We start from the raw sequence: 17,979 nt of genomic DNA, 5'->3' as shown, positions 1-17,979 counted from the left end.
GTGAGACCTTGTTTCTTTAAAAAAAAAAAAAAAAAAAAAAAAAAAACGATTTTTTTTCTTTTTAAAAAACAGACATTGATCACTTTAAACATTTTCTTTTTAGTTTAATCTACCCATTGCTGTTGAAATGGTGGTGGTAATAGGTACAGGTAGACTTCAAAGTAGGAAAGTGTTTCTTTGTCCTCTCAAACTTGATCACATTAGAGAGAATGAGATATATTTGTATTTCTATGAATAAAAGCATGTATATTTTTACATAAGTTGAAAAATTAGCCAAATAGAAGTTGAATCACATTTGGCTCTATGAATAATGAGTTGATTAATACAGTATTTATTCTATAGGCCCACTATGGCAGTTCATATGGGTTAGATGCCACACTGCCAACTGTGCCAATGGCAGACAAAATTTATTGTCTGTAGCAGTGTGTGGTTGAGTTTAAATATGAATTTAAAACTTTTTTTTTTTGGTACAGAGTCTTGCTCTGTCACCCAGGCTGGAGTACAAGTGGCATGATCTCACTGCAAGCTCCGCCTCCTGAGTTCATGCCATTCTCCCGCCTCAGCCTCCCAGCAGCTGGGACTACAGATGCCCGCCACCACGCCCGGCTAATTTTTTTGTATTTTTAGTAGAGACAGGGTTTCACCGTGTTAGCCAGGATGGTCTCGATCTCCTGACCTCGTGATCCACCTGCCTCGGCCTCCCAAAGTGCTGGGATTACAGGTGTGAGCCAAGTCGCCCGGCCTGTTTTTTTTGTTTTTTGTTTTTTTTTTTTTTTTTAAAGACAAGAGTTTTGCTCTTGTTGTCCAGGGTGGAGTGCAATCTCGGCCCACCGCAACCTCCACCTCCTGGATTCAAGTGATTCTCCTGTCTCAGTCTCCCGAGTAGCTGGGATTACAGGCATGTGCCACCACGCCCAGCTAATTTTTTTTTTTTTTTTTTTTAGTAGAGAATGGGGTTTTTCCATGTTGATCAGGCTAGTCTCAAACTCTTGACCTCAGGTGATCCGCCCACCTCAGCCTTCCAAAGTGCTGGGATTACAGGCGTGAGCCACTGCATCCGACCTCTAAATCCTTCTTAACACTGGACCACACAGCCATTACAAGCTGAAATCCATTTACCATTCCCCTTCTGCTTCTGTAGGCTACACTTGCAGGGATACCTTTTGACAATACTAATTCATTATACGTGCATTAGTAAATCTTACAATCTCTGATTTAGTGGTGTGTGTTAAAGAAAAATAAACTGTGTGGCACCTTAGTGGCTACACAGCTAGCATATTTAATAAAACTTTTTCCTGCTGTTTTTCCCATCAGCTATTTCCATCACTTCCTAATGTGCTAAGTGTATTTTCACTTGAAACATAGATTTTAGAGGCCTGAAGACAATGAAAGAGCAGATTAATGGATTTCTTGATGAGTTTGACAAAGATCTTTTGGTTTACTTAGAAACTGCATTATGAAACATTTTGCAGCTGTCAGGTGCTATTCTTTTTCTACTTTGTTGAAAGACTTCCTACTTCCTTTTTGACTCATGACTTTAAAAAATAACAGGACAGGCTGGGCGCAGTGGCTCACCCCTTGATCCCAGCGTTTTGGGAGGCTGAGGCAGGAGGGTTGCTTGAGCCCAGGAGTTCAAGACCAGCCTAGGCAACGTAACAAAACTCCGTCTCTGCAAAAAAATTCAAAAATTTGCCATGTGTGTGGCATGTGCCTGTAGTCCAGGTACTTGGGAGGCTGAGGTGGGAGGATCACTTGAGCCCAGGACTCAGAGGTTGCAGTGAGCCACGATCACGCCACTGCACTCCAGCCTGGGTGACAGAGTGAGACCCTCTCTCAAAAAAAAAAAAAATAAAGTAGCAGGACCTAATTTGTCTTCCAGATTAGTTCTTTGGGGCTAATGAGGACGGAAAGAAATTTCTGAAATGGTTATACTGATTTGGAGTTAACACTTTGATTATTGTTCACAAGAACTCTCTAATAGTCACATTTTTCTATACATAAATTGGAAGTCTGGAAGATAAAATACAAGTTATATTGTTAAACTGCCTTAAACCTCAGTATTTATAGTGTCCTAAGCTTCGCCCCCCAGAGGTTGAAACTAATGTAAAATATTTAATAATTGCTGGGCGAGGTGGCTCTCGCCTGTAATCCCAGCACTTTGGGAGGCCAAGACGGGCGGATCAGGAGTGCAGGAGATTGAGACCATCCCGGCTAACATGGTGAAACCCCGTCTCTACTAAAAATATTAAAAAATTAGCCGGGCGTGGTGGCGGGCACCTGTAGTCCCAGCTACTTGAGAGGCTGAGGCAGGAGAATGACATGAACCCAGGGGGCGGAGCTTGCAGTGAGCTGAGATCAAGCCTGGGCGACAGCGAGACTCCGACTCAAAAAAAAAAAAAAAAAAAAAGTAGAATATTAACAATATCATTGCATCCACCTGTATTTTTCTTCCTATATCATTCCTTTTCTTTCCTTTAGAGATAATCACTATTCTGAACTTTGAATTTATCATTTCTGTGATCTTTAAAAGTTTTATCCTATGTGTGATATATAAGCAGTACTTGTATGTTTCTCTTGAGCTCTATGAAAATATCAGTGTTGGCCTTTTTATTTATTTTTTTGAGTCGGAGTCTTCCCACTGTCACCCCGGCTCGAGTGCAGTGGCGCGATCTAGGCTCACTGCAACCTCCGCCTTCCGGGTTCAGGTGATTCTCCTGCCTCAGCCTCCGGAGTAGCTGAGATTACAGGCATTTGCCACCACACCCAGCTAATTTTTAGTGTTGCCTTTTTCTTTTTTTGAGACGGAGTCTCACTCTGTCGCCGAGGCTGGAGTGCAATGGCATGATCTCGGCTCACTGTAAGCTCCGCCTTTCCGGTTGGTGCTATTGTCCTGCCTCAGCCTCCTGAGTAGCTGGGACTACGGGCCTTTTAAGATTTAGTCACATAATTGTGTCTGTAGGTCATTCACTTTTACTACTGCATAGTAATCTGTTGAGTGAATGTACCGGGTTTTAACATTTTTATATCAAAGGACATTTGCTTAGCCTTTTTTTTTTTCCATTATGAGCAGCGATACATTGAACATTTTTGCATATGTTTATTAATAAACATTTAACGTTTATGTTGGGTGTATGCTTGAGAGTAGAATTGCTGGGGTATTTTTATTTTCAGCTCTACAGTATTTATTGCTTCTTCAAATATGCTATTTGTTAGGATTTTTAAAACTGAGATGAAATTTACATAACATACAATTAACCATTATATAGAGTGTACACCTTAGTGGTGTTTAGTGTGTTCATAATGATATACATCCACCATCTCTCTCTAGTTTCAGATCTTTCTTGTTACCTGAAAAAAAAAAACATTTCTTTCTTCTCCCAAGCCGTGATAACTACTAATCTGCTCTCTGTCTCTATGGATTTGCCTATTCAGGATATATCACATAAAAGGAATCATGTGACTTTTTTGTCTGGATTCTTTACTTAGCATAATGACTTTGAGGTTCATCCAATTTGTAGAATGTGTCAGTACTTCCTTCTTATGTCTGTATAATAATTCTACTGTGTATATATGTGCCACAACTTGTTTGTCCATTCATTCATTGATACACATTTGGCTTACTTCCGTTTGGCTGTTACGAATTATAAATAATGCTGCTATAAGCATTTGTGTAGAAATATGTTTTCATTTCTTTTGGATGTATACCTTAGGAGTAGAATTGCTGATGCTTGTTTTTGATAGTTTCTTATTTCTTCCTTGTAACTTTTTTTGATACATCGGATTTTTTTTTTAAACGTTCTCCATTTGGTAATTCCAGTGTCTGAAATCCTTGGGTATGTAAATGGTTTTTTGTCTCTTCCTCATTGAGGTTTGTTTTCATTTGCATTTGTTCTTCGATTGCAAGTTTATATTTGATCTTAATCTGTTGGAATCTTAAGGGCCTAAATTGGGGATTCTTTGCCCCAGAGAAAATTTCTTTTGCTTCTGCTAGTTGCTAGGGTGTACCACTGAACTGGGAACACTTCACCTCCTTTTCTACATGTGTATTTCTAAAATGGATCAGACCCTTACCAGCCTAATGTGGCAGGCTCTGGTTCAGCACCCCAGGTTTGCTGCTGACCCAAGACTTTCTAATCCATTTGAGGATTGAAAATGGCCCTCTGGGTAACCTAGTTTTTCACATTTGCTCACTGCAGACTTGTGTCCATTCACTTTGTTTTTTTTCTTTTTGAGACTGGATCTCGCTGTGTTGTCCAGATTAGAGTTCAGTGGCTATTCAGAGGAGCGGTTATAGCACACTGCACCTTTGAACTCCGGGCCTCGAGGAGTCCTCCTGCCTCAGCTTTTTGTGTAGCTGGGACTTCAGGTGCTCACCACCACACCTGGCTTCAGTTCACTTTTTTGTTTTTGAGATTGCTAGACATCCAAGAAATAGGAACGATGTGTTAAACTGCTTTACCTAGGAGCTAGTTATTTTGTGGTGGGAGGGCAGGCCATTTTGACGAGCTTAATGAGTAGAAGATACCTTTGTAGATCTTCCAAAGTTTCTTGTAGGTAAAACGTGCGTTTAGCAATCTGAAAAATTTTCTTGAGGAAATTTGGATTGGGAATACCTTTAAAAGGCAATACATTTGTAAAATGCAGTGGTTAAGAACAACCATTGTTCTCTTCTTGGACGTTCATTGTATAGGTGTTAGATTTTTTTTGTTGTTAACTATTCTCTGGTTGTAAGCAGAGGATAAGATCTAAATAATTTATGCCATTTCATAGTTATGGCTTCACTTTATATTGGAGTGAAATAAAAGAATGAATATTCCAGGCATAGTGGCTCACACCTGTAATCCCAGCACTTTGGGAGGCCAAGGCAGGAGGATCACTTGAGTCCAGGAGTTTGAGACTAGCATGGACAACATGGTGAGACTCCATGTATTCAAAAAAATTTTTAAAAAATGTAGCTGATTTTGTGGTGGCATGCATCCATGTATCCTCCCACTTGGGGAGGCTGAGGTAGGAGGATCGCTTGAACCTGAGAGGTTGAGGCTGCAGTGAGCTATGACTATGCCACTGTACTCCAGCCTGGACAATGCAACAAGACCCTTTGTCAAAAAAATAGATATATATAGAAGAAAAATGACCCTTGTTTAGACTTTCCTAAGGAGATGTAAATTTTGAGAAATAATAGTTATTATGACTGCTTATATGTGCTAGCACTGTGCTAGATGTTTACATGTTTAATTCTTACAAATACTCTATGAGATAGGTGTCATCCCCATTTTATACATGCAGGAAAAGGTATAGGAAGTCAAGTATACTTTTGTAAGGTCACAAAGCACGTAATAAAGCTAGGATACAAACCTAGGCAGTGTGCCCTCAGAATTCATGTGATTAAAATACTGTTCTTTGTCACTGTAGTGAGAAAGTTTAGAAGTAGCAAATCATGGTTGACTTAAATGGAGTATTCCTAATGGTTTTCTTAATTTTGAGAAAAGTGAAATACTAATAGACACATTTTAGTAACTTATGCTGGATAGTTTGTTGTGGTTTTCTGATTTCATTTGTGTCCCATTCATAAGCCGTTTTAGGGGACTGTATTCCATATTAAAACATTCTTAAACTGAAATTTACCCTTTATAGCCAAAATGTATTTCATTGTACCATTTTTTTTTTTTACCACTTTAACATCTTTATTGAGTTCTATTTTATACAACATAAAATTTACCCATTTCAAGTGTATAGCTTAATGAATTTTAGTAACTTAAGTGAGGGATTCAACTATCACTGTAATTTAGGTTTAGAACATTTTTATCCCCTCAGTAAAATCCCTCTTGCCTGTTTACAGGAGCTTCCCTTCTCACTGTCAGCCACAGGTAACCACCACTAATCTTTTTTTTTTTTTTTTTTTTTTTTGAGATGGAGTCTTGCTCTGTCGCCCAGGCTGGAGTGCAGTGGCACGATCTCTGCTCACTGCAACCTCCGCCTCCCGGGTTCAAGTGATTCTCCTGCCTTAGCCTCCCGAGTAGTTGGGACTGCAGGCGCCCACCACCATACTCAGCTAATTTTTGTATTTTTAGTAGAGACGAAGTTTTGCCATGTTGGCCAGGCTGGTCTCAAAGTCCTGACCTCAGGCAATCTGCCTACCTCGGCTTGCCAAAGTGCTGGGATTATAGGTGTGAGCCACCATGCCCGGCCTTTATTTTTTATCTCTAAAAATTTGTGTTTTTCTGAACATTTGTATAAATGGAATCATAAAATATGTGTTTTTTTGTGTCTGGCTTCTTTCACTTAGTGTAATGTTTTTGAGGTTCATCCATGACACAGCGTGTTTCATTAGTTTGTTCTCTTTTGTTACCAAATAGTATTAATTCCATTCTATAGACAACATTTTATTCACATACTGTTTTAAAGATATATATTTCTAGAGTGGATGAGACATTTACCAACTTTGCTAAGTATGGTATAGTATAGTGGTGACTCATTTTTTTTTAATTAATTAATCCACCAATTATGCTTTGTTGTAATATGGTAATGATTTCACTGTTTTAAACTATGATTCTATCCAGGGACTATTGTTCCTTTACTAAATGAACCTAGATGGTTGAACTTGAGTTCTTGTTTCTGCGTTTGATAATTTTTCTTTCTCTTTCCCTGTTTACCATTTGTTTTTGCTTCTTTAAATGTATCTACCTTTAGCAGCCTCCCTGCAACACTTTTTTGAGATGGGAGTTTTGCTCTTGTTGCCCAGGCTGGAGTGCAATGGCGTGTTCTCGGCTCACTGCAACTTCTGCCTCCCGGGTTCAAGCGATTCTCCTGCCTCAGCCTCCCAAGTAGCTGGGATTGCAGGTGCCTGCCACCATTCCTGACTAATTTTTGTATTTTTAGTAGAGATGGGATTTTACCATGTAGGCCAGGCTGGTCTTGAACTCCTGACCTGAGGTGATCCACCCACCTTGGCCTTCTAAAATGCTGGGATTACAGGTGTGAGCTACTGCACCTGGCCCCTCCAACACTGTTACAGTAAAAAGATCTTGACTGAATCCTAAGAATATTTTCCATCAATAAAGCAAGAAGAAAATATGAACATTGGGGCGTTAATTTTTGGCGACTTGGATTCCCATTTGTGGCTTTCCTAATTTTTAAGCTGTTTTCCAGGCCCCTGCATAAGAGAGACGTTATGGGTTTTTCTATTTCTGGAATCAATTTTATTCTGCTGGCGATCAGCACTTTTTTATGAGGTATTTGGGATACAAAGATGGTTAAAACACTAGGCTCAAATTAGAGTTAGACATATCTAAAAAAAAGGCAGGAATAGTAGTGCATGAGTGATATACCTTTAGTAATTAACATCCCTTATCCATTAATTATTAAGCATTTGCACAAAATTTTGGTAGACTTTTTTTGCAGTCATGAGCATGACATTTTTCCTTTTAAAGTCATGTTGGAATTTAAGTTATAGTATGTTCTTTATTACAAAGATTTACTAAAAGGCTTTGCTTACATGGCATGTTTAGAAAAAAAGCATGAAAACTACTCTCCTGAAACTCATTTTCTGTTTAAACTTTGATGTTAAAGGTGCTTCTCAGAATGACGATGGCTCCAGATCCAAGGATGAAACAAGGTAAGCATTCACTGATTGCTTACCGCAGAATGCAGAGAGATAGATTTCCTAAATACTCATTTTAGTATAAATTTCAGGTTCATGATACAAGAATAAATGAGTGTCAGAAAGAATTCAGAACTGAAGAAGGGAAATATTTGTGAAAGATTGAAGGCTCTTAGCTTATTGGATTACAGCTATCTGGAGTGGGCTATGGATAACCAAATTGTTGATACTTCTTTTACTTATAGAAAATATACTGGCACCTTTTCAGAGGCAGGACATTCTAAACCCCAGAGCCATCATTGGGCTATTAAGTTTCTTTTTCAGAAAAGCTGAGATAGGAGCTTTACACGTATGTGAAGGTCACTACTAGCTGTGGTATCATCTGGGCCTTCATTAGAAGGGGTAGAGCTTTGTACCAGTTGTTTGCTGTTAGCCTAGGTTTAGCACTTGCATGTATCTATCTGTCTTCAAGTTTGGACCTCAATGTGGGGAAAAGAAAGAGCGATCAGATTGTACTGTGTCTATGTAGAAAAGGAAGACATAAGAAACTCCATTTTGATCTGTACTAAGAAAAATTGTTCTGCTTTGAGATGGTGTTAATCTGTAACTGTAGCCCCAACCTGGTGCTCACAGAAACATGTGCTGTATTGAATCAAAGTTTAATGGATTTAGGGCTGTGTAGGATATGCCTTGTTAACAATATGTTTGCTGGCATTATGCCTGGTAAAAGTCATCGCCATTCTCCATTCTCGATTAACCAGGGACACAATGCTCTGCGGAAAGCCTCAGGGACCTCTGCCCAAGAAAGCCTGGGTATTGTCCAAGGTTTCCCTCCACTGAGACAGCCTGAGATATGGCCTCGTGGGAAAGGAAAGACCTTACACCCCCAGCCCGACACCCGTGAAGGGTCTGTGCTGAGGAGGAGTAGGGAAAGAGGGAGACCTCTTTGCAGTTGAGATAAGAGGAAGGTTTCTGTCTCCTGCTCTTCCCTGGGAATGGAATGTCTCGGTGTAAAGCCGACCATTTGTTCTATTCTGATAGGAGAAAACCGCCCTGTGGCTGGAGGTGAGATATGCTGGCAGCAATACTGCTCTGTTACTCTTTGCTACAGTTAGATGTTTGTGTAAAGTGAAACATAAATCTAGCCTACAAGCATATCCAGACACGGTACCTTTCCTTGAACTTATTCATGATACAGATTCCTTTGCTTACATTTTTCCCTGCTGACTTTCTCCCACCATCACCCTGTTGCCCTGCCACACTCCCCTCACCAAGATAGTAAAAATAGTGATCAATAAATACTAAGGGAAATCAGAGACCAGCGCTGGTCTCTTGGGCCCACTGTTCTTTCTCTGTACTCTGTGTCTGTGTCTAACTTCTTTTCTGAGTCTCTCGTCTCCACCTGATGAGAAATACCCACAGGTATGGAGGGGCAGGCCCCCTTCATCTAAAAGGTGTTGAAAGCCTTGGGCTATGTGAATTAACTTAGACTGCTTATTGGTTATCCTGGAAACTGGTAACAGCAGATAAAATTAGGAAAGGAGATGATTCTGCTTTTAGAGCAGTAAGTGGCATGTCGTAACCACAGAGTGCAGTGATTATAAAATTCCATTTGATTCTTTGTTTTTCTCAAATTGCATAAGCAGTGAGTAGGAAGAAGATGATGAACCACAGGTGCCCGCCACCACACCCAGTTAATTTTTTGTACTGTTAGTAGAGACGGGTTTTCACCATGTTGGCCAGGATGGTCTCAATCTTCTGACCTTGTGATCTGCCCTCCTCGGCCTCCCAAAGTGCTGGGATTACAGGCATGAGCCACTGTGCCCGGCCAATATATGAAAGTTTTCATAATAAAAAGTTAAAGACAACTTATCAAGATCTTTAGGAAAATCAGTTTGTAAAGCTGTTGTGTCTTACCTAATAGATATCTACCTTCACATTTTTATGACGAAGAATCATCTAAACTAGTCTCACAAGAGGTAGAATTTTAAGGAGCAGTAACTTCTTGCCTAGAAAATAACAGATACTTTTATTCTTCACTGTGATTAAAATCAGTGGGGTCAGGCGTGGTAGCTCACACCTGTAATCCCAGCACTTTGGGAGGCTAAGACAGGAGGATCACTTGAGCCTAGGAGTTTGAGACCAGTCTGGGCAATTGAGTGAGACCTCATCTCTACAGAAAACAAAACAACAACAAAAAAATTAAAATAAAAAGCAATAGTTAGGCCTGGTGGCGCGTGCCTGTAGTCCCAGCTGTTGGAGTGGGGAGGGCGCCCAAAGTGTGAGGATCACTTGAGCTGGGGAGTTCGGTGAGCTGAGATCATGCCAGTGTACTCAGCACGATGACAGTTAGACCCTGTCTCAAAAAAAAAAAAGCAATAGGACAGGTTTAAAAAATTACATATTTATCTGTAGACTGAAGTCTCCTATTATGTCTCTTATGTCTTTTTTTAGTATGATTATTTTTAGTAGAAGATTTCTTGAATTCCTGAAAGTTCCCCCATAAAATGTTTTAGTATTTCAGTTTGCATTGGTCATTAACCTCTTCTTTTACACAATAAACCTGCATCTTTGCATTAATAAGTGGGTATGTGATCGAATTTTATATGTTGATTAAAAGGTTCTGTTATGCCAATGTGTTGTTGCTTGCTTGTTTTCTGCAAGTCTCTTTCTTACAATATTTTCATCAAACCACTTGTACTCTGGACATCTTTAAATATCTTATAAAGGCATTGCTGGATCCCCTACTTAATGCTATTTCACCAGTGCTTTTTATCTTCCTACGTGAATCATTGTCATAAATAATTTGGGGAACAATGTCTTCTAGGTTTCTGAGACTGCCTGACAATCTTTGAGTACGTCTTTTGTGTTAAGCATAAGTTCCTGTGCATCAGCTTTTATTCCAGAGCACACACACCTTTGAGATGATGGGTTTGAAAAGCATTTTGTAAACTGTCAAATGCTGTTTAAATGTTACTACACAATTATGAGTAGTAGTCATAGCTGTGACTGCCTTTTCTCCTTTGCTTTTGTTTGCAGATTTCATGACTATAAAACTAAAAGGCAGGGCAGTATATATTTAGTGGACAAGGGCTTCACATCCTTCCCTCCATCCCCATAGTTATCATTTCGGAAGTTTACTAATAGCCTTAGGTTATTTTAGCTTTTGCTCTTAATTCAAGCACTGTCTATATCATGAATGTATTTGTTGATCTGTTTTCCCCACAGCATGTCAGGATGTTTTATGTTTCTCAGTGTTGTCTTCTGTTCATTCATTTATTTATTTATTTTTATGAAGTACCAAGATGATTGGTGCCTGATTTTCAAGATTTTGTCATTAGATGTGCGTTTTTTAAAATTTATTATTATATTTTAAAGACAGGCTCTCGCTCTGTTGCCCAGGCTGGTCTCAAACTTTTCGCCTGAAGCAGTTGCCCTATCTCGGCCTCCCAAAGTGTTGGGATTACAGACATGAGCCATCACGCCCAGCACATGTGCCTTCTTGATTGTTCCTCTTTGATTTGAATATTTCTTATGACCTTGTTGTACTATAATAGCATTTTGGTTGTCTGAGATTCTCTCTCCTGTCCATAACTTATGAACTTATGTGTAGGTCAGATGTATATGTATATTGAAATTAGCAGATGTTTGTAAGATTGTGGAATAGGGGAACAAAGTTATAATGGCACATAATTAGCAGCTAATTGCTTTTTTTTTTCTTTTTTGTTTGAGCCTATATCTCGCTCTGTTGCCCAGGCTGGAGTGCAGTGGCGTGATCTCGGCTTACTGCAACCTCCAGCTCCCGGATTCAAGTGATTCTGCTTCAGCCTTTTGAGTAGCTGGGATTATAGGCATGCACCACCACACCCAGCTAACTTTTTGTATTTTTAGTAGAGATGAAGTTTCACCATGTTGGCCAGGTTGGTCTCAAACTCCTGACCTCAAGTGATCTGCCCACTGTGACCTCCCAAAGTGCTGGGATTATAGCCGTGAGCCACTGCACCCCAGCCAGCTAATTGCTTTTCAAAGCCAATGGTGATGCTGGTTCCGCTGACAATTCTGTATACTGTATGGATTGCCGCATTGATTTTCACAATCTATTTTTAGTTTTAGCCTCACACTTTACTGAAAGAACTTAAACTTATTAAAATAAATAAAATAAACCGCCAGTACTATTTTAGTATGACCCTGCTTCTCAAACTTTAGAGCACATTAGAATCACCTGGTTAATTAGGTTTGGGGTGGGGCTCAAGATTTGCATTTCTAACACATTTCCATGTGATGCTGATGCTGCTAGACCAGAGTCTGCATTTTGAGAACACTATGGTTAGACACACACGTTTTTGCAAATTATAACTCTTATGGGAAATAACAACAGATAATGGAAACAGACTTCTTATATAATGGAAAATTATGTAAGGACTTCCCCAAAGTCCAAGCATGCAGAATTCGCTAGAACTGTCACTCTGTCTTAATCTCATACCCTTTTATTAGAGAGATACTTTGAATCTTTTTTCTTTTTTGAACTGTTGTTGTTTTTATGTTTATTATTAGAAAATAATACATGATTATTTTAAAAGATGTAAATTAAAGTGTGTAAAGTAAAATGTATAAAGCCTTAATGGAAGAAATAATATTTGACCTAAGACCTTAAAACAGAGTTATAAATTGTATATGCATGTCTTAGAGGAATTGGAGGGAAGAAGGAATTCTTTTTTTTTTTTTTTTTTTTTTTTTTTGAGACGGAGTCTCGCGCTGTCACCCAGGCTAGAGTGCAGTGGCCGGATCTCAGCTCACTGCAAGCTCCGCCTCCCGGGTTCACGCCATTCTCCTGCCTCCACCTCCCGAGTAGCTGGGACTACTGGCGTCCGCCACCTCGGCCGGCTAGTTTTTTGTATTTTTTAGTAGAGACGGGGTTTCACCGTGTTAACCAGGATGGTCTCGATCTCCTGACCTCGTGATCCGCCCGTCTCGGCCTCCCAAAGTGCTGGGATTACAGGCTTGAGCCACCGCGCCCGGCCGGGAAGAAGGAATTCTAAGGAGAAAGAAGAAAAACAAAGGTGGCGAAAAACACAGGTTGTTTTGTTTTGTAGAAAATCTTTAATCACAATATTTGGCTAAAGATACAGTAATTTCAAGGGAAAAATGGCATTTGGTGATTTGAAAGTAGAATCAGTCCATTTATATTTATTTGCCCTTATATGATAGACACTGTGCTCAACATGTCTCTTCTTTCAGTTAGTCCTTAAACGTTTATGAATTAGGTACTATTGTCTCATTTTTGTAGGTGATGAGAAAACAGGCTTAGAAAGGGAAAAGAACTTGCTTGAGTTAATAGAGTTAAGTGGCACAGTTGAACTTGGAACTGCCTTACCTTCAGAGCCTGAGCTCATAACTATCATGCTTTATTGCCACCCAAAGTTGGGATACAACTATGTGCTTAGCCATTAATAAATGTTATTTTTATTGTTAGATAGGTTGGGACCAGATGGAGGTTTGCAAGTAAAGATTTATAGAATTTTTTTTTTTAATGGAAAGGAATGCCTTTTAAAATAATTTGATTTTTTGTTTTGTTTTGTTTTGTTTTTAAGACTGAGTTTTGCTCTGTCGCCCAGATGGGGAGTGCAGTGGTGCAACCTCGGCTCACTGCAACCTCTGCTTCCTGGGTTCAAGTGATTCGCCTGCCTCAACCTCCAGAGTAGCTGGGATTACATGCGTGTACCACTAGGCCCGGCTAATTTTTTGTATTTTTAGTAGAGATGGGGTTTTACCATGTTGGACAGGCTGGTATCGAACTCCTGACCTCAGATGATCCACCCTTCTTGGCCTCCCAAAGTACTGGGATTACAGCATGAGTCACCACGCCCAGCCTAAAATATTTGAACAGGAGACTGTGTGATCAGAACTCTGTAGGAAACAGTATTTTGACAGTGGTATATAGTTTGGATTATATGGTGAGTGAAGCTTGAAAGTCCTATATGGAAATTTGTTACAATAATCTATTGAGAGGTAATGAAGGCTAGAACTGAGGCAGTGATGGTGGAAGAGTAGAGGGAGAATGTGAAAGTGGGATCAACAGGACTTAGATACTGAGTGTCAAGAAGCACAGGGAGATAAAAAGTAAAATTGCCTTGGAAAGACAGCAGTATCATCCGTAGAACCAAAACCTAAAAGGGAGGGGAGACCACAGGAAGGGAATGTTTAGAGGAATGGGAGGAACCTGGCAGGGCACAATGGCTGACACCTCTAATCCCAGTGCTTTTTGGGAGGCCCAAGAGTGATGATTGCCTCAGCCCAGGAGTTTGAGACCAGCCTGAGGGACAAAGCAAGGCCCCATCTCTACATAAAATAAAAAATTAGCCAGGTAAGGTAGCATGCTCCTGTAGTCCCAGCTACTCGGGAGGCTAAGGCGGGAGGATCCCTTGAGCCCAGGAGTTCAGAGTTGCAGTGAACTGTGATTGTGCCATTGCACTCCAGCCTGAGTGACAGAGCAACACTGTCTTTTAAAAAAAGGAAGATAGGGTGGGCCTTGGGATGGGAGAGTTATTCTAGATCTCTCGCATTTAGTTGATAATTTGATGCTGGAGGATGGGAGTGAGATAAAGAGTAGAGATTGATTTGGGAATCGTTCTCTGAGATAACCTTAGAAATCATGGAGTTTGAGATCCTAGGGAAAAATCTGTGGAGAAAGAAAAGGAGAAGAAGAACACAACCATAGAGACCTATATTTAGTGGATGGTAGGAAGAGGACAAACCAAAAAAGGGATGATGAGAAGTGGGAGTACAAGATTACAAAAGCACTGTCACAGAAATTAAGAGAAAAATGTTTTTTAAAAGATGGTACATTTGGCCGGTGGCGGTGGCTCACTTCTGTAATCCCAGCACTTCGGGAGGCCGAAGTGGGCGATTCATTTGAGTCTGGAGTTCAAGACCAGCCTGGCCAACATGGTGAAACCCCATCTCTACTAAAAATACAAAAAAAGGTAGCTGGGTGTGGTGGCATGCACCTGTAATTCCAGCTACTCAGGAGGCTGAGGCAGGAGAATTGCTGGAACCCGGGAGGTGGAGAGTGCAGTGAGCCGAGATCGTGCCACTGCACTCCAGCCTGGGTGACAGAGCGAGATTCTGTGTCCAAAAAAAAAAAAAAAAAAGATGGGACATTTAACAGTATCAAACGCTGCAAAAGAGAATTAAGTCTTAGATTAATAAGCTGGGGAAAACTGGCTGTTTGGAAAAAGAAAAATCAGGTTAGTGCCTTAGCTTATCCCAAGATGAGAGTAGATTCGATGTTGACTTTTAAATTGATTTTAAAAAATTAAACTAAAACCTCTAGAAGAAAATATGAAGAGTTCATTGCTGAATAAATTTTGCTATATAGAAATATAAAACTCTTACAATTTAAAAATGTAGTATCAAAAGAAAGGAAATATTTAACCAATATGAGATGCTCAGTATTCTCAGATTGTAAAGATGTCTTAAAAATAGGCAGAATTATTCCCTTATGATAGATAAATGTACAAAAAACATATATATATAGAGTTCATGAAAGAAACTCAAATGACCTGTAATTATATGAAATATTGTTCATCTTCAATTTAAAAAAGCATTAACATTTTTGCTTACCAAATTGGCAAAGATTTTAAAACTTTGTGGTGAAGTGGGTATTTTTTTTTTTTTGCGATACACATAGTTTGAAAATGTCCAGCAAATGGGAGAACAGATCAGTTATTACCTTTAAAACTATTTTTTAGGGCCAGGCACAGTGGCTTATGCCTATAATCCCAGTACCTTTGGGAGGCCAAGGCAGGTGGATTGCTTGAATCCAGGAGTTCGAGACCAGCCTGGGTGACATGGCGAAACCCTGTCTCTACTAAAAATACAAAAATTAGTCCAGAATGGTAGCCTGCGTCTGTAGTCCCAACTACGCAAAAGGCTGAGGCAGGAGAATCTCTGGAACCTGAGAGGTGGAGGTGCAGTGAGCTGAGATCATGCCACTGCATTCCTGGCTAGGTGACAGAGCGAAAATCTGTCTCAGAAACCCAAAAGAAACACTATTAAAAAGAAACAATTTAGGCCGGGCACAGTGGCTCACGCCTGTAATCCCAGCACTTTAGCAGGCCGAGGCAGGTGGATCACCTGAGGTCAGGAGTTTGAGACCAGCCTGGCCAACATGGTAAAACCCCATCTCTACTAAAAATACAAAAATTAGCTGGGCGTGGTGGCAGGCACCTGTATTTCCAGCTACTGGGGAGGCTGAGGCAGGAGAATCACTTGAACCCAGGAGGTGGAGGTTGCAGTGAGCTGAGATGGTGCCATTGCACTCCAGCCCGGGGGACAAGAGCGAGACTTTGTCTCAAGAACAAAACAAACAAAAAAACAAACAAGCAACCAGTATTTTTCAGCTTTCAAAATATTTGCATGTTTTGACTTGGCTGTTCTATTTTGTAATCTGTCTAAAAAAGAAATCCAGGCAGGGCATGGTGGCTTATGCCTGTAATCACAGCACTTTGGGAGGCCGAGGTGGGTGGATCACTTGAGCCCAGGAGTTCGAGACTACCATGGTCACCATGGATAAACCCTGTCTCTACAAAAAATACAAAAATTAGCCAGGTGTGGTGGGGTGTGCCTGTGGAATAGGAGGATCACTTGAGCCTGGGGAGGTCGGAACTGCAGTGAGCAGTGATTGTGCCTGTGCACTCCAGCCTGGGCAACAGAGTGAAACAATGTTTCAAAAAAAAAAAAAATCCACAAAAAGACTAATGAAAAGAAAATGATTAAATTGTGGTGTGTCTATATATAATTTTCTACAGTCATTCAAAATGATTTTCAATAGTTTGGGGGAAATGCCCAATATGTACTGAGTAACTAATCAAATAAAAACCCACCCAGAAGATGAAACCGTTATACAGTATGTGATTGCAGTCATATCCAATGCAAAGGACTGACAAGAGATAGTCCTATATCTTGGTGGTAATTATCTCCAGGATATAGGATGGCAAATAATTTTTATTTTATAATTAGAGGTTACATTTGTTCTTTGAAAGTCTGTTTTAAAAATTAAAATGGGGGCTAGGCACAGTGGCTCATGCCTATGATCATGGCACTTTGGGAGGCTGAGGTGGGCAGATAGCTTGAACCCTGGAGTTTGAAACTAGCCTGGGCAACATGGCAAGACCCTGTCTCTACAAAAACATACAAAAATTAGCTGGGCATGGTGGTATATGCCTGTATTCCCAGCTACCCAGGAGGCTGAGGCAGGAGGATCACATGAGCCTGGGAGGCTGAGGCTGCAGTAAACCATGACTGTGCCACGGCACTCTAGCCTGGGTGACGGAGCAAAACCCCAAAGGAAAAAAAAATTAAAATGCACTGACTATATTAACTGCATTTTTTTTTTTGAAATGGAGTCTCCATTTCAAAATGGCTGCATTTCCAGCCCAGGCTGGAGTGCAATGGTGCCATCTTGGCTCCCTGCAACCTCTGCCACCCAGGTTCAAGTGATTCTCCTGCCTCAGCCTCCCGAGTAGCTGGGATTACAGGCACACACCACCACGCCCAGCTAATTTTTGTATTTTTTTTTTTTTAAGTAGAGACGGGGTTTCATCATCATGTTGATCAGGCTGGTCTCAAACTCCTGACCTTGTGATCCTCCTGCCTCAGTCTCCCAAAGTACTGGGATTACAGGCATGAGCCACCGCACCCTTCTAGGCGTGAGCCACCGTGCCTGGCCAACTGCATTTAAAAAAAGAGTATAGTGAAGGAAAGGGGAATGGGAAACAGCTTGAGGAACAGATAGGATTGAGGAAACATTTTAGGTTTGGGTGATTGATTATATTTGTGGAGTAAGACAAAAGGTCTGAAAGAAAGGAATGTAATTAAGATGCAAGAAAGCATTAAAAGATGTTGGGCAGTCCTAGAGGATATAGTCTGCCATCCAGGACATAATAGGCAAATCATCCTTGAAGAAAGGGAGGGAGACTTTTTCAGACATGGGAAACAGATGAAGATAGTTAGTGGCACAGAGAAATTTTAAGGTATGGGAGAAAGTTGAGGGATAGCAGATAATCATTATTTTAAGGAAGAGGAAGAGTCAGGGATAGCTACAGATTGGTATTAGCAATTTGAGGAGATGGAAAAGGTTTGCAGGGAGCACTGGGGATGGGTCCAGGAGTGGATTAGAGATGTAGAAACTGATTGATTTCTAAGCAGTATAGATAACCCAAATGAAGTTGTTGAATAATGTCAACTGTAGCCAATGTTGGCTTGGTCTCTTTGACATAATCCAGTTTTAGGAATTTGAATACTCTATAATACAAATATATAGACTGAAGCACAATTTTAATTTTTTTCTATCTTTTGCCTAGGTCTGTATGATTGTA

The 17,979-nt window shown here is 40.3% G+C and overlaps 3 protein-coding genes across 18 annotated transcripts in view; 2 read left to right on the top strand and 1 right to left on the bottom strand.

The window, feature by feature from the left end:
- The window catches only part of EIF2S2 (eukaryotic translation initiation factor 2 subunit beta), a 511,882-nt gene that overhangs the window by 359,247 nt on the left and 134,656 nt on the right, over positions 1-17,979 (bottom strand). The gene's annotated exons all lie outside the window — the stretch shown is intronic.
- Positions 1-17,979, top strand: part of MAP1LC3A (microtubule associated protein 1 light chain 3 alpha) — a 306,452-nt gene that overhangs the window by 168,139 nt on the left and 120,334 nt on the right. The gene's annotated exons all lie outside the window — the stretch shown is intronic.
- The window catches only part of ITCH (itchy E3 ubiquitin protein ligase), a 136,904-nt gene that overhangs the window by 51,840 nt on the left and 67,085 nt on the right, over positions 1-17,979 (top strand). For all 6 annotated transcript variants that reach the window (XM_050807044.1, XM_050807046.1, XM_050807045.1 and 3 more), the window contains one exon: positions 7,570-7,615. In XM_050807044.1, the coding sequence (XP_050663001.1) occupies positions 7,570-7,615 (46 nt within the window). The remainder of the gene's footprint in view (positions 1-7,569; positions 7,616-17,979) is intronic.

The sequence above is a fragment of the Macaca thibetana genome, chromosome 10 (assembly GCF_024542745.1).
Source record: "Macaca thibetana thibetana isolate TM-01 chromosome 10, ASM2454274v1, whole genome shotgun sequence".
Taxonomy (NCBI): Eukaryota; Metazoa; Chordata; class Mammalia; order Primates; family Cercopithecidae; genus Macaca; species Macaca thibetana.
This window is presented reverse-complemented; position numbering and strand designations above follow the sequence as displayed.